Source organism: Penaeus chinensis, chromosome 8, assembly GCF_019202785.1.
Source record: "Penaeus chinensis breed Huanghai No. 1 chromosome 8, ASM1920278v2, whole genome shotgun sequence".
Classification (NCBI taxonomy): domain Eukaryota; kingdom Metazoa; phylum Arthropoda; class Malacostraca; order Decapoda; family Penaeidae; genus Penaeus; species Penaeus chinensis.
This window is the reverse complement of record NC_061826.1, coordinates 216,230-241,229: the sequence shown is the minus strand read 5'-3', so window position 1 is coordinate 241,229 and position 25,000 is coordinate 216,230. Positions and strand designations below refer to the sequence as shown.

Here is a 25,000-nt window from a genome sequence, read left to right as displayed (position 1 = left end):
ACTCGATAGCTGCCCTGAGAGGATTCTCAGTGGAAATGGTCAATGTTACCACAACACAACACCCTCACGCAGCCGGAGTTCTTAACGTCCTTTTTCTATGAGTTGGCACAAAGTGGTAATTATGGGGGTAAGGGGTGGCTTTCCCCTGTGTTTAGGGATTGAGTAGAAGGCAGGAAAGTTTTCCGCCCGGTAAGTTTTCCAACTATGACAATTGGGTCTTTCCCGACAATATCATATCAGATTTGATCTCGTGAAATGAGAACAAATCTGATTATCATTTCCGTAACATTCTCCAGCCGACAATCTTGATGTAAGTCCTAATAGCAGGGGAGGGCATGAAGTAGATCTGGGAAATTATGGTGAAATAAGAAAAGAGAACAGAAATGTGTAAAACAAGCACAAAAAAAAAAAAAAAAAATGGTAGAAAGCTTTGTATATGTCAATGGATACCTTGTTGTAAACTAGGGTAAATTTCAAGTTTCAACCAGCGTCCGTCTTTCAAAACCTTTTTTTTTTTTTGGAATGTAATCTCCCCTCGTAGGTTAATGTTATGCTGTTGCTTTCCGTTGCATTTGACTCGATGAGTAGAGGAACTTGTATTCCCCATAAGGCTCCATTAATAGTTCCTCAAATAACAATGGTATTTTGATTGACTGCATTAATAAATACAAAGCAAACAAACAAAATAAATCCTCTTGACAGATACGTGTCGTGCATGGAGACTGCGTGTGCCGCAATGGCACACGCAGTCTCAGTGAATGTTATTCTCAAACAAAAAACTTAACACATTTTAGTAACAGAGCTTGCAAACTTTACTGATGATTGTCCTCAAATATGGTAATCGTTCAATACTTATACTAGTCTTATAATATAAGGTGGAACTTATTGACCTTTGCCGAGCCGAAAATACTTCGGAGGCCGTGGCGATACATCAGGCCACACAGCTAAACATTATTACTGGTCCTGCGGAAATATGAAAGTTTTAGCCTGATTTCATAGCGCGCGGCGGCGACAGTCATTCAACTGCAGTCGGTTACAATAGCCAAATCGGTAATAATTTATATTAATAATGCATGTATTATTATCCTATTAAAAGTATAGTTTTTTTATAACATTAATTGGTTTATTACTTGAAATGTACTTCGTGCAGTAAGTATGTAGATTTCGCCTGTTCTTGTTAAACGTTACTTATATTTTACTAACCTTATATTGTCCCGTCTCTGTTATTACGCTTCACCATAACATGTCCTCAGTGTAGTAATATTTCCAGTTATAGGTGTATTTCGCAATTTGTAAAATTTTCTGGTGGCTTCTACATTTTTTTCACACATACACTTGCTTTGGCACCGGACAGATACACACTGAACGTTTTCATGGCCGAGGGCAGGGCTTTCCGAAAAAAGGATTTTTGATTGGTCAGAAAACTGATGTCATTGTCTGAAGATTTTCATAGTCTAGAATTTCTCAGTTTGTAACACCGTATAATTCCCGTACAAGTTGTTAATAATTGGTGGTTATACATGGTGTCCTTGTCTTACTGTTTCAGACATTGATAATTTGTTATCGCTATTTCAGAAGAAATTTGTTTTTATATGCGCGAAAAAATTGGTATTTGTTTTGTATTACGTTTTTGTTTGGACCATACGCATAAAAGCAATCGGGTAAGTGTGAACTCTTACCTGATTTGGAAAACTTTCCGCGCATGTCAACCAAGAGTACAGTGAAATAAGTGTGTGGATTGGTTACCTTGACGAAAACTAAGACACTTTTCATCTATGGCAAAAGGTGTGGAAATCTAAAATAAGGGAGATACAGGACAGAGAAGACTGAAGAGTCAAAATAATCAGATATAACTTTATAGTAATGCGGGTCACAACCTATGCACCTGAGATCCATTTTGAGCAAAGATTTGGTATATTTGCTTTCCTTGCCCTTGTACATATGTGTGGCACAAATGGTGGCATGTGATTGGTTTATACTATTTCCTGTAATGCTGTTGGCTTTCATGACAAATGTCACACACATGTGGTATAGAATAAAAGTTTCAAAAAGTTTAGTGCGCAGTTCATGCGGTAACATTGTTGTTTTTGAAAACCACACGCAATTCTTCAGTTCCCTCTTGCCCGTAATATGGACCAGACACATCGATTTGCACAGAGTAAGAAATGTCATAGTTACTGTAAATACTTGATTTTATGATGGTATTATTTGTGTATTGTCAGATATTTTAATGTAGAAAGTAAATCACCGTCATGTAAGTTTTTCTAATTACGAAATGTAAGTATTATAATAAATGTTAAAACAAATTGTGTTAGCAACGGTTAAGGAACACATTGGTGTCGCAAGGCCTGTCGAATCTCCTAGTAGCTAAACGCACATGTGCACAAGGTTATTGTACAGAATTGCACAAATAGCAACCAAAACATGTAAAAGAAGTATAAAACTACAAGAATGCATTACATACATGAAAAAAAAAATTGATTTGGTAATTGTTACCCCCCTAGTATTATATAAACCTAACCTAGCCTAGCCTAGCCTAATTATATGCGCCTAGCCAGGGGGCTACGCCCCTTGGACCCCCGTAGTACTATATATGCCCAGCCAGGGAGCAAACCACATACCTTTATATAGCGAAAGACCAAACTTTTCTTCGCTTCCATCAATGGACTGAGTTCCTTGGTTTGTAATCACTCTTTTCGACATTTGGGGCACTTGTTGGGCTCAAATATCAGGCTGATATAGATACTAATATCTGTTTGTTCTATATATCCACTATATGGCTTTGTAAATTACCCAAAACTGACGCAACACACTTAAAATGTAACACTTCTCACCGGTGTTTCGGAACATATGGCATCTGACGATCGGTCAAATCTCCCGGTGGAAAAACGCACATGCGCACAGGGTTATTGTGCAAAGTAGTGTAAATAATTACCAAAGCACGTAAAAGAAGTAGGATAAAAGTAAAACAGTTCATTAAATAGATGAATTAGGGAAAACAGACTGGTAATTACGAAATAATCGTTTTCACAAGCGCGTAGTAATACATGGACTACTTCATAAATTGCCCTGGAAATATGAGGCTGCTGCAGATTTAGTTGTATTGATTCCTACTCTCTTTTTTATGTTCTACAAGGTGGCAATGTCCATTTTGCTCTTCCTCCGTGCATCGCTCTCGGTAACATTAACCATTGTTTTCACAAGTGCAGAGCAATACATAGACTACTTGATAGATTGTAATAATGAGTTGGCTAATTACACCTATTTGAAATGAGACTGATACAGACCAGTTCTTATATGCTTAAATGTGTGCAAATGCTTCCCAAGAGTGCTATATGTAAAAGAATAGAAATGACCTAATTTTTGGTCTCTCAACTTATTTTAATTATAGTTCTGCATAGTTACAAGGATTGAGTGATACCTCTTTTTCTAGTACTCGTGTCAGGTTTTGACACAACACCCTGCATCATTTAAAAATGGCATCAGGGGAAATGGAATATAATTTTTGGGAAGAAGAATTCACCTAGTGATAATCTAGGATATCATGGGGGTGGCCCCTCTTCACATGTCCTTTGAATATTATTACACTTCCAGTGAGAGATGTTTTGTTATTAGTGTTACGTTGATTCTGGGTTATTCTAAAGACTATACAGTGGCAACGAAAAAATAATATACGTTAGTATGCATTCCAGTTAGATATCTGAACTCATTAGGTGTCCCAAAGGTTGTTAAGAGTAATCAAAGATTCAGACAGATTACGGAATGTAAAAAAGATTGACATTCTTGCTGTATAAAGGTATGTAATTTTCACCATCTCAGTTAGTATGGTCATTTACTATATCAATAGAGCATGTATTGTAAAAGCAACGCCACATGGTGGTCCAGGAGGCTGAGCCCCCTGGCTAGGCACATATATACATATTATACTACCATGGGGTCCAGGGACCAGAGCCCCCTATCTAGGGAATATATACCACCATATTAGGCCAGGTTGGATATTTTGTTTAATGACCCCAGGGGTCTAGGGGTAGAGCTCCCTTTCTAGGGGCACAGAAGGGGCTTTTAGTAGTATTATGGCTGTAGATTTTATCTAAAGATTGCCTGGTTGTCCATTTTTTTAAAAATTAGCATGGCCCGTATAAAAGATGGCATGTGTGTCCGTAGAGTTTCACAATACGATATTCATTGTTTATGTTGGTTTACTCCATTTTGTTCTTTGTTCATTCAATTTCAGCTTGTTTTACACCATAATTTTCCTGATATACTCCATGCTATTGGGACTATCAAGTCAAGATTGTTGGAGATGATGATTATATCTCCTTAACACATTGGCGACGGGTATAGAAAACTAAAAAAAAAACTACGCTCTGGCGAACCGTGGCAACGCGCCGACTTTGAGTGCGTGAATTTGGTACATCAAGCCGAATCATTGCCTCGGGGCGCTTTGGCGTCATATTGTTATGACGCCTATAGGCGTGACCCGTCGCCATTGGGTTAACAATTCATTTGCACAAGGAATAACCCCTAGAATCATTGAAAGCATTGGATTTCATGCTGAAAAATATCAAAATTGTATCAAAAGTAACCCAATACCCTCTTATACATATTGACCATCCCCATCATATTTACCTTTCGAGGATCAAAACAAATATGACCTTGTAACTCATTACTGTGGTTTGTCAGGGAGTTCACATATTTCTACGTGCTTGTGAAAACCAATTTATTACCAACACCTGTTTTTCCTAATTCATGTATCTATTCTTATATTATGCTTCAGTAATGCATTTTGATAATTATTTATGTATTTATTTCTGTATAATAACCTGTGAATGCACATTTCACCACAGGCCATCAGACACCATTCCAAGACTAATGCTGGTGAGAAATATTTAGTTTTAAGTTTTGCGTTGATTCTGGGTTATATATAAAGCGATGTAGTGGTTATGTAAAAGAAGTAGACAGTATGTATGACAGCTTGATATTTGAGCCTGTCAAATGTGCCAAATGCCAAAGAAAATTGAAACCAAGCAGCTGAAACTGCTTGGTTTCATCTATGGCAAAAAGTGCGCAAATTGAAAATAAAGGAGAGAGAGAAGATCAACCCATCATTTTCTAAGTCCCTTTTATGTTTACCTTTCGATGATCAAAGCAAAAGTGACGCATAACTCATTACTGCAATATATCAAGTAGTCCATGTATTACTATTCGCTTGTGAGAACAGTTATTCTATAATTACCATTGTCTATTTTTCTGAATTCATGCATTTGATGAATTTTTTTTATTTACATTACTTTTGTTTTGGTAATCATTTGCACTGGTTTGTACAATAACCTTCTGTGCATGCACATTTGTTGAGAAACACCAGTGAGAAATGTTTAATTTTAAGTGTGTTTTGTCATTTCTGGGTCATTTTCAAAGCCATATAGTAGATAGCTAGAACATTAGTATCTATCTCAGCCTGATATTTGAGCCTAACAAGTGCCCCATATGCTGAAAAAAGTGATTAGAAACCAAGGAATTTTGACCATAAACAGAAGCGAAGAAAAGTTCAGTGTTTCGCTATATAAAGTTATGTGGGTTTACCCTCGGGGTTAAGGGGCAGAGCCCCCTGGCTAGGGAATATGTAGATCATATTTTCTCAAAGCCACGGGGGTCCAGGTGTCATATCCCCCTAGCTAGGCAAATATGATACCATGGGGGTCCAGGAGGCATAACCCCGTCTATAAGTATATATTACCACAACAGTCCAGGGGAGTATCCCCTGCCTAGGGAATTTATAGATCATAGGTTAGGACACATTGTACCATGGAGAATCTGGATTATGTGAACTCTCGTAGATTTTTGCTGAACAATGGGTTTGAGTCCCGTTGAGTTTTTTTAAAGTTGGCATGGTAGTTCCTAGACTTTCGAAGATGGCGGGACATTCGATAAGTTACATTAGCCGATTACCTTTTTTTTTTTTTTTTTCTTTTTTTTCTTTTTTTCTTTTCAGGACAAGGTTTGGCTCGGGTTTAAAAAAAAAATAGCTTTAATGTTTCATAAATCTATTTCTTCGATACCTGCCGGTTTCTATTGATATCCAGTGCCATCCATCCCCCACCTTAAACCCCCGGTTGCATCCCCTAAGGTCATTGGGTAGAGGAAGTATAGAAAAAACTAGTGAATATACAGATCATAGTGTTTAAGCCCCACAGGGTTAAGGTTAACCCCTTACTGACAGGTCATGCCGTGAGGCGTCAAAACAAACCGCTCAATCTGTGGTGAGCGGCTGTACGCAGCGGCGGCGCGCCAAAGCGCTACGAGCTGGTGACTCAGCTCGATGTACCGAACTCCCACGCTCAAAGTCGGTGCGTTGCCATGATTCCCCTAGCGTACTTTTTTCTTTACCCGCCAAGGCGTTAAGTTGGTTTATTGTTTCAGACGCAATGTATAATTAGCATGGGGGACCTGGATAATGTGAAATCCTGTAGGTTTTTACCGAACATTGGGCTTCTATCCATAGAGTTTTTCGAAAGTCGGTGCGTCGGTCTATAGACTTTCAAAGATGGGGGCATGTCGGTATTTTCATTAGCTGATTTTTAGTGTTTTTTTTGCTCGTTTTATATATTTCTTTTCTCTATTCTTATTTTAGAATGTTTTACCTCATAATTTACCTGACCTACTTCATGCCCTCCCCTGCTATTGAGATTAATTACATCCAAGATTGTTGGCTGGTGAATGCAACGAAAATTATCATCAGATTTGTTCTCATTGCACGAGAACAGATCTAATGATATAGATATTGTCCGGGAAAACCTACTCATCATATTTGATAAAGTAACCATATATAGAAAACATATATCCTATGTGGTCCAGGGGGCCACAGCCCTCGGTCTAGAGAAGATTTAGATTATAGGAGGGCTGATGGTGTGCTTCATCTAACACCCCTGGCAATCATTGTCTTTACCTTGCTCTGTAAGGCATGATTGTGTTGAAACTTGTGTGTACTTTGGCTCTGAGCAATGCTTTTTTTTTTTTTTTTTTTTTTTTTTTTTGCTCTTTTTCCTTTGTTTTTGGCTTTGCCGATCATAGCTGCAGATTATTTCTAGTATCAACGACTGCAACTTTTTGCCCTTTAGAAGAATACCATCTTCAGTTTGCCCTAGCTTGGTGCATTCATACTCTAAAGATTAACAAAATAAAAATGAGAATAGTAGATAGCCATTTTTATTACTGTTATTATTATGGCAAGCCATATAAACAGCCACACTGAAATTTGAGAATTATACCACCAAAGGTGTCAGTGCAGATCAAACCACAGCTAAGAAGGAAAGAGATGATCATGAGCTCTATATGAAGTAAAATCATATTGGCTTATCTGTTAAACTTATTAAGAGTAGGAGAAGGTACAAGGCAATCATAGAACTTGTTAGTAATATACTGACTGCATAGCTCCTGTTAAGTAGTTCATGTATTACTTGTGCTAGTGAAAATAGATGTTTTGGTAATTAGTTTTGTTTGCTTTTCTATATTTATGTATTTATCATGTTCTCATAATGTCATGGTAATTCTAGAGAAAACTGGTTTTAACCCAATGGCGACGGGTCACGGCTATCGCCGTCATAACAATACGCCCGATGTGAGGCGTGCGGCTGTCCGCAGCGGCGCCGCGCCAATACGCCCCGAGGCAATGATTCGGCTTGATGTACCGAATTCACGCGCTCAGAGTCGGCGCGCTGCCGCCGTTCGCCAGAGCGTAGTTTTTTTTAATTTCCTATACCCGGTGCCATTGGGTTAAAACTGTAAATAAAATAACATTTTTTGAAAAGATGAGCCAGATGATAATACTGTTTTCCTTGCTCAGACTCCATATCATATCTCAGGTAGTCCATAACTTATCACAAGTACAAGTAACATTTTGTTATTTGTGTGATTTTTTTTTTTTTTTTTTTTTTCCCCCCGAAGTACTTTATTCTCCGTAATACAATCTTCACTGTTGGCAAGGAGTAGGATCCTTAGCATGGAAATAGCAATCTCTCTGGAGCCAATTCTCTTCCAGTCATGGCTAATGGACCGTACATTCCACACTCATTTATCAGTGGAAATGATTTTTAAAAAACCCTCCTAAATGCCAGACGAGTCTAATCACCCTGAAGGAGTTTCGTGCACTCATGCTGAGTCATTTCCTGTTACCCTGGTCTTCAGCCGAAATTTAGGCCAGGGTAAGTTTGCATCACCCTGGCCCACAGCCAAATTTTCTCATAACAGCATATTCACATCACCTGCCCCTCAAGCCAGTTTTTTATCATCAATCTAAGTTGCCATGACTGGGTTTGCCCTCTTGGTACTGCCCTAGGGGAATGTTGATTGAGGACCTAACCTAACCTAACCTAACCTATCCTTCTAAGACCTTTCTCTCAAATCTTTCCTTCACCTTGGTATGCACAGCATATTTAGGGGCACCAAATGGACTTAGGCTATGAAAACAGTCACTGTTTGTGTGTGCAGATCATATCTTCTACAGGTGACTGCAACTTTTTCTCCTCTACAAGCAAATCATCTTCAATTTGCCCGAACTTGGTGTGACCATACTGTAGATTAACCCATTGCCGATGGGCATGTCATGCCATGCCCGCTGTGAGTTTACTCGTTTGTTTTTACACATAGATGGCCACCAATAAGCCAATTACGAGTACCTCCTTTCTTGCCCATTCACCTTTTCTTTAATTTTTGAAAATATTTGACTTTATCTTGTTTTGCTATTACTAATGTTTGGAACATTATAGTAATTATAAGGATTATAATAGAAATCACACCATCGATATACATAGCACTAGTAAAAAATACATTTTGCCACCAATTCAAGGAAATGTGAAATCAGGCAAGGCAGAACAATCTATGTGTAGAGACATTTCACCAAAACAGTCACACCATCTGCAATCCATTATTATTTTAATTATTTGAGCAGACATTTGTTAATGACCATATATCATAATGTATTCATTGTTTGAATCAATGCTTTCTGAATCATCAGTCTTGTATATTTATTTATTTACAGGTTGGTATCTGGGGCTGGAGACATTAAGATCACAAAAGATGGAAACATTCTACTTCATGAGATGGTAGGTATTTATTAACCTCTTACAGCTGGGTACTCCTATAGCCGTCATGAAAAACCAGCTCAGATATTTCCATCATGACGGGTACAGCTATAGGCCTCATGACACGCTAAAGCGAGTTGAGTGAGAAGTTTTGCTGTATGTAGCAGACTTCCCGGCCAAATGGCTGGATGGGTGCCAGAAGTCACCGGAATATCCAGAGATTTCTAGTACCATCATTGTGGGGTTAACCCAATGGCGCCGGGTATAGCAAATTAAAAAAAACTCTACGCACTGGCGAACGGCGGCAACGCGCCGACTCCGAGTGCGTGATATCGGTCCATCAAGCCGAATCATTGCCTCGGGGCGTTTTGGCGCGGCGCCGCTGCGGACAGCCGCACGCCGCACATCGTGCGTATTGTTATGACGGCGATAGCCGTGACCCGTCGCCATTGGGTTAAAGCCATGTAGATTGTTAAACCTGTATAAAAGAAAAAAATAAATTATATGTTATAAATTATGAAAAGATTTTTTTTGTTATTATTATTATTATTATTATTATTATTATTATTATTATTATTATTATTTTTAAGTTATTGTCAGTATACTGGGGAGAAGCATCTCTTGGAGAGCCAAAAACTTTTCATTATTGATGACTGATATTTTGAAGTTTGTAGTTTGTAGGACATTTTTTTATTGGCTATTTAAAAGGTATACATTTAGATGTAGGAATTACTTTTGTCAGTTTTTGAATTTGTTAATTGGAAAAGAAAAATTGAATGTGTGGTATATTTTTTATAGCAAATCCAGCACCCAACTGCAAGCATGATTGCCAAAGCCTGCACTGCCCAGGATGACATCATAGGAGATGGCACCACCTCGACTGTCCTACTCATTGGGGAGATGCTCAAACAGGCAGACATTCAGATCCAGGATGGACTCCACCCAAGACTTATTGCCGAGGGATTTGACCTTGCAAAGGTAGGGAGAAGGGGCCTAGGTTCCCTCTTTTTCTGGCTGCAGAACATAATTCAAATCATAAAAGAAAATTGGGTAATTCTTAACAGTATGGATGCATTTGCTAAGTCCTCCAACTCCACATCAGAAAGTTTATTCAGCAATTTAAGTTAATGTGATTGGGTATGCCTGAGGAGAGGGCTGATGGGGGCTCTGCCCCCTAATACCCTTAGACAAACATCTTCACCTTGGTAAGTATGGCAGATAGAGCCGACACTCGGGAGAACTGAGTGGACTTACTCATTGGCCTAATGCAACTTCATGTCCTCTTCAAGAATATCTTTAATTTACTGTGTACATCATACTGTAAAGATTAATCAAATATTAAAAGTAGTAAAGATGTATCAAATTGTTTCTTGGCATTAGTAATTTTTGATGGATTGAACTTCTTTTAAGGTTAAAGCACAGGAGGTGCTGGACCAGGTGCGTCTCAAGGAGGAGATGACACGTGAGCGGCTGTGTCAGGTGGCTCGCACAGCTCTACGCACTAAAGTCCACTCAGATCTGGCTGACAAGCTGACAGAAGTGTGTGTAGATGCTGTATTGGCCATCAGAGAAGAGGGCAAACCTCTGGATCTACACATGGTTGAAATCATGGATATGCAGGTAAGTGCTGTTTGTGATCAGAGGACCTAAAGTAAGTTAATTCCGTATGGACTAGATTGAAGCTCTCAAAACCTGTTAAGGCACTTTTTTCATTACAGGTAAAAGTAACTACATTTCATAAATTGGAGCACATAGAATTAAGTCTGTGTAAAGAATTTATTGAAAGCCAGGATTGGTTGAAAATAACAAGTTTTACAAACTGTTAAGTAGGATTTTAAACATAGAATGTAATGGAAAAACTTAGTCTTCACCTTCATCCTACACAGCACAAGACTGAAATGGACACACAGCTGGTCAAAGGCTTGGTCATGGACCATGGAGGCCGACACCCTGATATGCCCAAGAAGCTCAGCAATGCCTACATCCTCACCTGTAATGTCTCCATGGAGTATGAAAAGACTGAAGTCAATTCTGGATTCTTCTATAAATCTGCTGAAGAAAGGGAAAAGCTTGTGGCAGCCGAAAGAGAGTTTATTGAAAACAGGTAGAGCAAACTTTAATGCAAAATAGGATGACTTCCTGTCTTTACTCAGGTCTTGAGATTTGATCCATGAAGTTGTCGTTACTGAAAATGTGGTTCCCCCCCCCCCCTTCAAGAATGTAAAAACTTAATTCACGAAACATACCAAGCTTTCATTTTAGGCCATTTTTCAATGAGAGGGTCTACTTCAATGAGTTATAAAGGATCTTGCTAATGATTTATTATATTGCAGGGTAAAGAAGGTGATAGAGCTAAAGAAGAAAGTTTGTGCTGACAGTGACAAGACGTTTGTTGTCATTAACCAGAAGGGCATTGACCCTATGTCCCTTGATTTGCTTGCGAAGGAAGGCATTCTTGGACTCCGGCGGGCCAAGCGACGCAATATGGAGAGGCTTGCCCTTGCTTGTGGTGGAATGGCCATGAACAGCTTTGATGACATGACAGAAGACTGTCTTGGCTTTGCTGGCAGTGTCTACGAGCATGTACTTGTATGTTTTCTTAAGATTTTGGATAACTTGGTATCATACTGTTGTAAATAATGTTCTACAACTACAAGTTTTCTACATTGATTTTCATATATTTATTTTTCCTTCTCAATCTTCCAGGGAGAGACTAAGTACACCTTTGTGGAGGAACTGAAGAATCCCCATAGTGTGACAATTCTCATTAAGGGACCATACAAACACACTCTTGTTCAAACTAAGGATGCAATTCGGGATGGCCTGCGAGCCATCAAGAATGCCCTTGATGATGGTTCCCTTGTTCCTGGTGCTGGTGCCTTTGAGGTGGGTTGCAGAGTTTAGTAGAATAGCTTTTCAATTTTCATCACTGGGTTTGTTCTCACTGGGCTGAAATTAGATAGCGTCCAAATAAACCAGATTCAAAGGTCCAATTATGCTGTTTAATGTTTGTTACTTTGGCATTGTTTAACCTGGCGTAATGGGCTATGCCTATTGGTGTCATAACAAATTGATCTGTCTGTGGGGTAAGCCTATATGTGTGGTGACACGCCAGAGCTCTTTGAGCGGGATGTTCAGTTACATGTAGCAGTCTCCTGTGCCCAGTGTCTGCCCGTTGCCAGAAATCACCAGAGTTTAAAATTCTCTGATTTTTTTTTTTTTTTTTTCCACCCAATTGGGTTAACCCCTTGATGATGGGGTGAAGAAAACTTAAGAAAAACTCTACATTCTGGAGATCAATGGCAATGTGCCGACTTTGAGCGTGGGAGTTCGGTACATCAAGACGAATCATCGGCTCATAGCGCTACACTCAAACAGAATGGTTTGTGGTGTTAGTGATTCTCAAATGTAAACATTGAATTACAGAAACCTTTTGTTTGAAATTTCATGTTAAAACACATTTACTAGAACTTCATGTCAGTTAGTAATTGTAAGTCTCCTTTTTATTTATATTTTACATCATTATTCCAGGAGCTAGGCTTATGAGTAAAGGATCATGCTCTCATGTTTTGTCACATTTAACATCCAATGGTTAGCTTAATATGTTTCAAAATACAATAAAAGATGTGCTAATTAGCATTTCATCATCATAAAATTACCCCACCCCTAGGGAGGGGAGATAAGTTCAAGCCATTTCAAGTCAGTTTCATAATCTTTAACCCAATAGGGCTGGTTATCAGAAAACTCTTAGCATCATAAAGAATGCTAATTTCTGGTAATGTCCAGACGCTGGGCGTGGGAATCTGCTGCATGTAGTGGAACTTCCCGCTCTACATGCTCTGGCATGTCACTGCACATACAGCTGTAACCCACAGACCAAGCGGTTATGATGTGTTTACCTGTCGGGATGGGGTTAATGCCAGAGCATGTAGAGCTGAAGTTCCAATACAAGCAGCAGCTCCCACGCCCAGCGTCTGCGACATAACCAGAAATTAGCATTCTTTATGATGCTAAGAGTTTTCTGATAACCAGCCCTATGGTTAAGCAAGATATGAAACTGACTGTGAAATTGCTTGACTATCTCCCCTCCCCAGGGGGTGGGGTACATTACTGATTGATAAACCTAATATGCACATCGTTTATTGTTTTTTTGAAACAATTAAGCTAACCATTGATGTTACACTGTGACAAAACAGAGAGCATATCCATAACTCAATAAGCCAAGCGTCCTGGAATAATGAATTAAAATATAAATAAAAAGGTGACTTACAAGTTACTAACAGACATGAAGCTATCTAGTAAAATGTGTTTTAACATGAAATTTCAACAAAAGGAGATTCAGTTAAATCCAAATGTTTACTTTGAGAATACAAACACTAAAAAACCACAAACCATTCAGTTTGAGTGTGTAGCGCTATGAGCCGATGAATCGTCTTGATGTACCGAACTCCCACGCTCAAAGTCGGCAACAATTTCCATTATCTCCAGAATGTAGAGTTTTTACTTAAGTTTTCCTTCACCCCATCCATCAAGGGTTAACCCGATTGGGTGGAAACAAAAACAAAAAGGAAAATCAGAGAATTTTAAACTCAGGTGAATTCTGGCAACGGGCCAGACACAGGCACAGAAAAGGGTGAACTGCTGACATTTAAACTGAACATCCCGCTCAAAGAGCTCTGGCGTGTTCACCACACATATAGGCTACCCCAATACAGACAGATCAATATGTTATGACCCAATATGCACAGCCCTTACTCAGGTTAAACAATGCCCAAATTAACAAACAATAAACAGCCATAATTGGACTTGAATCTGTATATTTGGGACGCTATCTAATCTCAGCCCCAGTGAGAACAAACCCTGTGATGAAAATTGAAAAAGCAATTCTACAAAACTCTGCAACCCCCCTCAATAGGCACCAGCACCGGAACAAGGGAACCACATCCAGGGCATACCTTGATGGTCGCAGGACCATCCCGAATTGCATCCTTAGTTTGAAACAAGAGAGTGGTGTTATGTAATGGTCCCTTAATGAGAATTGTCATACCACTATGGGGATTCTTCAGTTCCCCCACAAAGGTGGTACTTAGTTCTTCATCCCTGGTAGATTGAGACGGAAAAATAAATATATGAAAAATCAATGTAGAAACTTGTATTTTTAGAACATAATTTACAACAGTATGATACCAAGTTATCCAAACTCTTAAGAAGAACATACAAGTAAATGCTCGTAGACATGCACAGCAAAGCCTAGACAGGTCATCTGTCATTCATCAAGCAGTTCATGCCATTCCCACCACAATCAAGGTCAAGCCTCTCCATAAGCGTCGCTTGGCCCGCCGGAGTCCAATCATGCCTTCCTTCGCAAGCAACTCAAGGGACATAGGTTCAATGCACTTCAGGTTAATGACAACAAACGTCTTGTCACTGTCAGCACAAACTTTTCTTCTATAGCTCTATACCTTCTTTACCCTGCAATATAATAAATCATTAGCAGATCCTTTATAACTCATTGAAGTAACCCTCCATTGAAAAATGGCCTAAAATGAAAGCATGGTATGTTTCGTGAATTAAGTTTTTACAATGCCTTGAAGGGGGGGGGGGTGGGAACCAACATTTTCAGTAACGACAACTTCATGGATCAAATCACAAGACCTGAGTAAACAGGAAGTCAATCCCTATTTTTGCATTAAAGTTTGCTCTACCTGTTTTTCAATAAACTTCTCTTTCGCTGCAACAAGCTTTTCCATTTCTTCAGCATATTTATAGAAGAATCCAGAATTGATTCAGTCTTTTCATACTCCATTGAGACATTCAGGTGAGGATGTAGGCAATTGCTGATCTTCTTGGCATATCAGGGTGTCGGCCCATGGTCCATGACCAAGCCTTTGACCAATCTGTGTGTTCATTCATCTGTTGCTGTGTAAGGATGAAAGGGAATACTAAGTTTTTTTCCCTTACATTCTATGTTTAAAATCCTACTTAAACAGTTTGTAAAACTTGTTAAAAAAAAAATTTTTTTCAACCAATCCTTGGCATTCAATAAATTCTTTAACCCAGACTTAATTCTATGTGCGCCAAATTATGAAAATGTATTACTTTACCTTAAGAAAACAGTGCCTTAACAGGTTTTTTGAGAAAGCTTCAATCTAGTCCCTTACGGAATTAACTTTCTTTAGGTCCTCAGATCACACACAGCACTTACCTGTAATTATCCAGTGGATTTCAACCATGTGTAAGCATCAGAGGTTTGCCCTCTTCTCTGATGGCCAAAAACAGCATCTACACACACTCTTCAGCTTTCACCAGATCTGAGTGGAGCCTTTAGTGCGTAGAGCTGTGGCGAGCCACCTGACACAGCGCTCACTGTCATCTCCTCCTTGAACGCACCTGGTCCATCACGCTCCTGGCTTAACCTTAAAAGAAGTCAATCCATCAAAAATTACTAATGCCAGAAACAATTTGATACACTATACTACACTTTTAATATTTTGATTAATCTTTACAGTATGAAGTACACAGTAAACTAAAGATATTCTTGAAGAGGACATGGAAGTTGGCAAATAGGCCAAAGAGTAAGTCCCACTCAGTTCACCCCGAGTGTCGCTCAATCACATACTTACCAAGGTGAAGATGTTTGTTAATGGTATTAGGGGCAGAGCCCCCATCAGCCCTCTCCTCAGGCATAACCCTAATCACATTACCTTAAATAGCTGAATAAAACTTTCTGATGTGGAGATTGGAGACTTACAAATGCCTCCGTACTGTAAGAATATACCAATATTCTTTTAAGATTTGAATTATGTTCAGCACCAGAAAAAGAGGGAACCTAGGCCCCTTCACCCTACCATTTTCAAGTTCAAATCCCCTCGCAATAAGTCCTTGGGTGGAGTCCATCCTGGATCTGAATTGTCTCTGTTATGAGCATCTCCCCAATGAGTAGGACAGTCGAGTGGTGGCCATCTCCTAGATAACAACCTGGGCAGTGCAGGCTTGGCAATCATGCTTGCTTTGGTGCTGGATTTGCTATAAAAAATATACCACACATACAATTTTTCCTTTTCCAATTAACAAATTCAAAAACTGACAAAAAATTCCTACATTCCTAAATGTAATACCTTTTAAATAGCCAATAAAAAAATTCCTAGCATACATACAAACTTTACAAATATAGCATCATAATGAGAAATATTTTGGCTCTCCAAGAGATGCTTCTCCCAGTAATACAGACAATAACTTAAAAATTATAATATAAAATAAAAATAAAATTAATATAATAATAATAATAATAACAAAAAAAATCTTTCATACTTTTATGACATATAATTTATTTTCTTTCTTTTATACAGTTTTAACAATCTACATGGGCCTTTAACCCAATGGCGACGGGTCACTGCTATCGCCGTCATAACAATACGCACGATGTCGGCGTTGCGGCTGTCCGCAGCGCGCCGGCCCAAAACAGCCCCGAGGCAATGATTCGTCTTGATGGACCGATAATCACCGCGCTCGGATCGGCGCGTTGCCGCCGTTCGCCAGTGCGTAGAGTTTTTTTTTAATTTGCTATACACCGGCGCCATGGGGTTAACCCCACAATGATGGTACTAGAAAATCTCTGATATTCCCGTGACTTCTGGCACCCTCCAGCCATTTCCGGGAAGTTTGCTACATACAGCAAAACTTCTCACTCATCTTCGCTTTAGCGTGTCATGAGGCCTATAGCTGTACCCGTCATGATGGAAATATCTGACTGGTTTTTCATGACGGCTATAGAGTACCCAGCTGTAAGAGGTTAAAAAATACCTACCATCTCATGAAGTAAATGTTTCCAACTGTTTGGTGATCTTAATGTCTCCAGCCCCAGATACCAACCAGTAAATAATAATATACAAGACGATGATTCAGAAAGCATTGATTCCAAACAATGAATACTTATTATATATGGTCATTAACAAAATGTCTGCTAAATAATAAATAATAATTGATGCAGATGTGTGACTGTTTTGGATAAATTCTCTACACATAGATTGATCTGCCTTGCCTGAATTCACGATTCCTTGAATTGGTGGCAAAATGTATTTTAAACTAGTGCTTATGTAAATCGATGGTTGATTTTTCTAGTTATAATCCTTATAATTACTATAATGTTCTAAACATTAGTAATAGCAAAACAAGAAAATCAAATATTTATCAAAAATTAAAAGTAAAGGTGAATGGGCAAGAAGAAGTACCGTAATTGGCTATTGTGGCATCTATGTGTACAAACAAAACGAGTTAACTCACAGCGGGCATGGCATGACATGCCCCATCTCTTAATGGGTTAAATCTACAGTCTGGTCACACCAAGTTCGGGCACATTTGAAGATGATTTGCTTGTAGAGGAGAAAAAGTTGCAGTCACCTGTAGAAGATATGATCTGCACACACAAACAGTGACTGATTTCATAGCCTAAGTCCATTTGGTGCCCCTAAATAGTATGCGGTGCAAACAAGGTGGAAGGAAGATTTGAGAAATGGTCTAGAAAGGATAGGTTTAGTTAGGTTAGGTTAGGTCCCTCGAATCACATTCCCCAAGGGCAGTAACCAAAGGGCAAACCCAGTCATGGCAACTTAGATTGATGATAAAAAACTGGCTTATGAGGGCAGGTGATGTGAATAAGCCTGTTATGATAAAATTGGCTGTGGCCAGGGTATGCAAACTTACCCTTGCCTAAATTTCGGCTCTGAAGACCAGGGTAACAGGAAATGACTCAGCATGATGCACGAAACACCTCAGGGTGATTAGACTCGTCTTTGGCATTTAGGAGGGTTTTTTAAAAATTAATTTTCCACTGATAAATGAGTGGGAATGTACGGTCCCATTAGCATTGACCTGGAAGAGAAATGGCTCCGAGAGAGATTGCATACCATGCCTAAGGATCCTACTCCTTGCCAACAGAGAAGATTTATACGGAGAATACAGACTTCGGGGAAAAAAAAAAAAAAAAAAAAAATCACACAATAACAAAATGCTACTTGTACTGTGCTAATTAATGGACCTACCTGAGATATGAAATGGAGTCTGAGCAAGGAGACCAGTATTAATCATCTGGCTCATTTTCAAAAAATTTTATTTTATTTACGTTTTAACCTCAAATGGCGCCGGTATAGGATATTAAAAAAAACTACTCTGCTGGCGAACGCGGCAAGCGCGCCGACCTCTAGCGCGTGAAAATTCGGTACATCAAGCCGAATCATTGCCTCGGGCGTATTGGGCGGCGCCCGCTGCGGAACAGCCGCCGCCCTACACATCGGGCGTATTATGGTTTTATGACGGCGATAGCCGTGACCCGTCGCCCATTGGTTTAAAACCAGAGTTTTCTCAGAATTACCAAGACATTATGAAACATGATAAATACATACAATATAGAAAAGCAAACAAAACAAATTACCAAAACATCTATTTCAACTAGCACCAATAATACATGACAACTACTTAACAGAGCTATGCACATTAATATTACTAACAAGTTCATGATATTGCTTGTACCTTCTCCAACTCTTAATAATGATTAACAATAATCCATAAGATTTAACATCATATAGAAGCTCATGACAATCTCTTTCCTTCTTAGCTGTGGTTTTGATCTGCACTGACACCTATGGTGGTATAATCTCAATTTCTGTGTGGCTGTTAATGCTATGCCATAAAATAACAGTAATAAAAATGGCTTATCTACTATCCTCATTTTTTTATTTTGTTAATCTTTAGAAGTATGAATGCACCAAGCTAGGGCAAACTGAAGAGGTATTCTTCTAAAGGGCAAAAAGTTGCAGTCGTTGATACTAGAAATTATCTGCCAGCTATATCGGCAAAGCCAAAAACAAACGGAAAAAGAGCAAAAAAAAAAAAAAAAAAAAAAAAAAAAAAAAAGCATTGCTCAAGAGCCGAAGTAACACACAAGTTTCAACACAATCATGCCTAACAGAGCAAGGTAAAGACAATGATTGCCAGAGGGTGTTTAAGAGGAAGCACACCATCAGCCCTCCTATAATCAAATCGTCTCTAGACCGAGGGCAGAGGCCCCCTGGACCACATAGATTATATGTTTTCTATATATGGTTACTTTATCAAATATGAAGATAGGTTTCCCGGACAATACTATATCAATAGATCTTTCTCGTGCATGGAGAACAAATCGATGTTAATTTTCGTTGCATTCACCACCAACAATCTTGGATGTAAATAATCTCAATAGCAGGAGGCATGAAGTAGTCAGGTAAATTATGAGTAAAACATTCTAAAATAAGAATAGAAAAAGAAAATTAAATAAAACGAGCACAAAAAACACTAAAAATCATCTAATGAAAATTCCGACATTGCCCCCATCTTTGAAAACAACTAGAGACCGACCACCGACTTTCGAAAAAACTCTATGGATAAAGCCCATTTCGGTAAAAACCTAAGGATTTCAAATATCCAGTCCCCCAATCAATTATAATTGCGTCTGAAACCATAAAACCAACTTAACGCCTTGGCGGGTAGAAGAAAAAAGTACGCTAGGGGAATCATGGCAACCGCACCGACTTTGACGTGGGAGTATCGTACATCAGCTGATCACAGCTCGTAGCGCTTTTGCGCGCCGCCGAGCGCTGCGACGAGCCGTCACCACAGAATGAGCGTTGGTTTTGACGCCTCACGGCATGAGCCTGGTCAGTAAGGGTTAACCATAACCTGTGGGCTTAAACACTATGATCTGTATATCACTAGTTTTTTTCTATACTTCTCTACCTCAATTGACCTTAGGATGCAACGGGTGTGTTTAAAGGTGGGAATGATGGCACTGGATATCAATCGAAACCGGCAGGTATCGAAGAAATAGATTTATTAAAACATTATAGCTATTTTTTTTTTAACCCGAGCCAAACCTTGTCCTGAAAAGAAAAAGAAAAAAAAAAAAAAAAAAAAAAAAAAAGGTAATCGGCTAAATGTACTTATCGAATGTCCCGCCAGTCTTCGAAAAGACTAGGAACTACCATCCAACTTTAAAAAAAACTCAACGGGACTCAAACCCATTGTTCATCAAAAATCTACGAGAGTTCACATAATGCCAGATTCTACCATGGTAACAATGTGTCCTGAACCTATGATCTATAATTCCCTAGGCAGGGATACCCCCTGGACTGATGTGTAAAGATATACTTATAGACGGTTATGCCTCCTGACCCCCATGGTACATATTTGCCTAAGCTAGGGGGATAAGACCCTGACCCCCGTGGGCTTTGAGAAAATATGATCTACATATTCCCTAGCCAGGCGGCTCTGCCCCCTTAACCCCGAGGGTAAACCCACATAACATGTAATATCGAAACTACTGAAACTTTTCTTCGCTTCTGTTTTATGGTCAAAAATCCTTGGTTTCAAATCACTTTTTTCAGCATATGGGCACTTGTTAGGCTCAAATATCAGGCAAATAGATACTAATGTTCTAGCAATCTACTATATGGTGCTTTGAAAATGACCCAGAAATGACAAAACACACTAAAATTAACCATTTCAGCCTGTGTTTCTCAACAAATTTGCATGCACCGAAGGTTATTGTAACAAAACATTGCAATGATTACCAAAACAAAAGTAATGTAAAATAAAAAAAAATCATCAAATGCATGAATTCAGAAAAAATAGACAATGGTAGATCAAGAATATCTGTTCTCACAGCGAATAGAATACATGGACTACTTGATATATTGCAGTAATGAGTTATGCGTCACTTTTGCTTTGAATCATCGAAAGGTAGAACATAAAAGTGACTTAGAAAATGAGGGGTTGATCTTCATCACTCTCCTTTATTTTCAATTTGCCACTTTTGCATAGATGAAACCAAGCAGTTTTCAGCTGCTTGGTTTCACTTTCTTTGGCAATTGGCACATTTTACAGGCTCAAATAATCAAGCTGTCAAACATCTGTCTACTCATTTACATAACCACAACATCGCTTTATATAAAACCCAGAATCAACGCAAAAATTAAATCTATATATTTCTCACCACAATAGTCTTGGAATGGTGTCTGATGGCCTGTGGAGAAATGTGCATTCACAGTTATATATACAGAAATAAATACATAAATCATTATCAAAAATGCATTACTGAAGCATAATATAAGAATAGATACATGAATTAGGAAAAACAGTGTGGTAATAAATTTGTTTCTCAAGCACATAGAAATCATGAACTCCCTGACAAACCACAGTAATGAGTTACAAGGTCATATTTGTTTTTGATCCTCGAAAGTAAATATGATGGGATGACAATATGTATAAAGATGGTATGTGGGTTCCTTTTGATACAATTTTGCTATTTTCAGCATGAAAAACCAATGCTTTTCAATTATCTAGGGTTTATTCCTTGTGCAAATGAATCGTTAACCCAATGCGACGGTCACACCTATAGCCGTCAAAACAAATGACGCCAAAGCCGCACCCGTGGCAATTGATCGGCTGACGTACCAAAGTTCAGCACTCAAATCGCGGTTGCCACGTTATCGCCGAAGCGTAGTTTTTTTTTAGTTTTCTATACCCGCAATGTGTTAAAGGAGATAATAATCAACACTCCACAATCTTGACTTGATAGTCGCCGCCATAGCATGAGAATATCAGGAAAATTAGGTGTAAAAACAAGCTGAAAATTGAAAAACAAAGAACAAAAGTGGAGTAAACCAACATAAACAATGATATCGTATTGTGAAACTCAACGGACACACATGCCATCTTTTTATACGGGCCATGCTAATTTTAAAAAAATGGACCACCATGCAAACATAGATAAAATCCTACAGCCATAACTACGAAAGCCCCTTCTGTGCCCCCAAGAAAGGGAGCTCTACCCCCTAACCCCTGGCGATCATTAAACAAAATATCCAACCTGGCCTAATAGTGGTGTGGTATATATTCCTAGATAGGGGGCTCTGGTCCCGGACCCCATGGTAGTATATGCGCAGAGGCCAGGGGTTTCTGCCCCCTGGACCCCTGTGGTAGTATAGATATTTATAAATGTGCCTAGCCAGGGGGCTCAGCCTCCTGGCCCAACATGTGGCGTTGCTTTTTACAATACATGCTCTATTGATATAGTAAAATGACCATACTAACGAGATGGGAAAATTACCATTACCTGTATAACAGCAAGAATGTCAATCTTTTTACATTCCGTAATCTGTCGGAATTCTTTGATTACTCTTACCAACCTTTGGGACACTAATGAGTTCAGATAACTAACTGGAATGCATACTAACGTATAATATTTTTTCGTTTTGCACTGTAAAGTCTTTAGAATATCCCAGAATCAACGTAACACAATAACAAAACCTTCACCACTGGAAGTGAAATAATATTCAAAGAGCATTTGAAGAGGGGCCACCCCCATGATATCCTATATTATCACTAGGTGATTTCTTCTTCCCAAAGAAATATATTCCATTTCCCTTATGCATTTTTAAATGATTCAGGGTGTATGTGTCAACTGGACACGAGTACTAGAAAATGAGTCCAATAATCCTTGTAACTATCAGAACTATAATTAAAATAATTGGATAGACCAAAAATTAGAAGGTCATTTCCTATTCTTTTACATATAGACTCTTGGAAGATTTGCCACACATTTAAGCATATAAGAACTGGAGCTGTATCAGTCAATCATTTCAATAGGTTAAATTACCAAATCATTATACAATCTATCAAGTAGTCTATGTATTGCTCTGCACTTGTGAAAACAATGGTTAATGTTACCGAGAGCGATGCACGGAGGAAGAGCAATAATGGACATTGCCACCTTGTCGAACATAAAACAGAGAGATAGGAATCAATACAACTAAATCTGCAGCAGCCTCCCTTTTTCCAAGGGCAATTTATGAGTAGTCCATGTCTTACTACCGCTTGGGAAAACGATTATTTCGTACAATTACCAGTCCTGTTTCCCTAATTCATCTATTTTAAGAACTGTTTAACTTTTATCCTTACATCTTTTACGTGCTTTGGTAATTATTTTTACACTACTTGGCACAAAAACCCTGTCGCATGTGCGTTTTTCCACCGGGAGTTATGACCGATTCGTCAGATGCCAAATGTTGCCTAACTCCGGTGAGAATTGTTACATTTTAAGTGAGTTGCCGTCGTTTATGGGTAAATTTACAAAGCCATATAGTGGATATCATAGAACAAACAGAATTAGTATCTATAATCAGCCCTGAATATTTAGCCCAACAAGTGCCCCAAATTCGAAAAGAGTATTACAAACCAAGGAACTCGGTCCGAATTGATGGAAGCGAAGAAAATTTTGGTCTTTCCGCTATACAAAGGTAATGTGGTTTGCTCCCTGGGTTGGTATATATAGTACTAGGGGGTCCAAGGGCCGTACCCCCTGGCTAGTCATCATATAATTAGGCTAGGCTAGGCTATGTTAGGTTTTATATAATACTAGGGGGTAGACAATTACCAAATCAATTTTTTTTTTCATGTATGATAATGCATTCTTGTAGTTGTTATACTTCAATTTACATGTTTGGATGCTATTTGTGCATTTCTGTACAATAACCTTGTGCACATGTGCGTTAGCTACTAGGAATTCGACAGGCCTTGCACACCATGTGTTCCGTAACCGTTGCTAACACAATTTGTTTAACATTTATATAATACGTACATTTCTCGTATTTAGAAAAACTTACATGACGTGATTTACTTTCAACATTACAATATCTGACAATACGACAAATAATACCATCCATATAATCAAGTTATATACAGTAACTATGACATTTCTTACTCTGTGCAATCGATTGTGTCTGTCCCATAGTACGGGAAAGGGAAATGAAGAATGCGTTGTGGTTTCAAAACAACAGATGCTTTACCGCATGAACTGCTCACTAAACTTTTTGAAACTTTTATTCTATATCCACAAGTGTGTACATTTGTCATGAAAGCCAACAGCATAAGAAATAGTATAAACCAATCACTGCCACCATTTGAGTGCACACATATGTACAAGGGCAAGGAAAGCAAATATACCAAATCTTTGCTCAAAATGGATCTCAGGTCATAGTTTGACCCGCAATACTATAAAGTTTTAATCTGATTATTTTGACTCTTCGTCTCTCTGTCCCTGTATCTCCCTTATTTTAGAATATCCACACCATTTGCCCAGATGAAAAGTGTCTTAGTATTCGTCAAGGTAACCAAACCACACACTTAAATCACTGTTCTCAAGTTGACAGCGCGTGAAGTTTTCGCAATCAGTAAGATTTCTCACAACCCTAATGCCTTTTTATGCGATGGTCCAAACAAAAAACGTACTACAAAACCAAATCCAATTTTTTTCCAACATATAAAAAAATTTCTTCCTGAAATAGCGATAACAATTTATTAATGTCTGAAACGAGTAAGACAAGGACACCATGTAAAACCACCAATTATTAACATCTGTACGGGAAATATTCGGAGTTACAAACTGAGAAATTCTAGACTATTAAAATCTTCAGAACAATGACATCAGATTTTCTGACCATCAAAAATCCTTTTTTCGGAAATGGCCCTGCCATGCGGCCATGAAAACTTCAGGTGTATCAGTCCGTGCCAAGCAAGTGTATGTGTGAAAAAAATGTAAGCCACCAGAAAATTTTACAAATTGTAAAAAGACACCTATAACTGAAATAAATACTACACTGAGGACATGTTATGGTGAAGCGTAATAACAAGACGGAACAATATAATGTATGTAAAATATAAGTAACGTTTAACAAGAACCGGGCGAAATCACATACATACTGCACGAAGTACATTTCAAGTAATAAACTATAAATGTTTATAAAAAAACTATACATTAATAGATAATTACTACATTTGCATGTATTAAATATAAATTATACCGTGATTTTGTGCTATGTAACCGACTG

The 25,000-nt window shown here is 38.6% G+C and overlaps 1 protein-coding gene across 2 annotated transcripts in view; it reads left to right on the top strand.

Moving 5' to 3' along the window:
• The window catches only part of LOC125028091 (T-complex protein 1 subunit zeta-like), a 32,396-nt gene that overhangs the window by 431 nt on the left and 6,965 nt on the right, over window positions 1-25,000 (top strand). For both annotated transcript variants that reach the window (XM_047617416.1, XM_047617417.1), the window contains exons 2-7: window positions 9,038-9,101; window positions 9,879-10,058; window positions 10,491-10,700; window positions 10,967-11,184; window positions 11,414-11,669; window positions 11,787-11,966. In XM_047617416.1, the coding sequence (XP_047473372.1) occupies window positions 9,038-9,101; window positions 9,879-10,058; window positions 10,491-10,700; window positions 10,967-11,184; window positions 11,414-11,669; window positions 11,787-11,966 (1,108 nt within the window). The remainder of the gene's footprint in view (window positions 1-9,037; window positions 9,102-9,878; window positions 10,059-10,490; window positions 10,701-10,966; window positions 11,185-11,413; window positions 11,670-11,786; window positions 11,967-25,000) is intronic.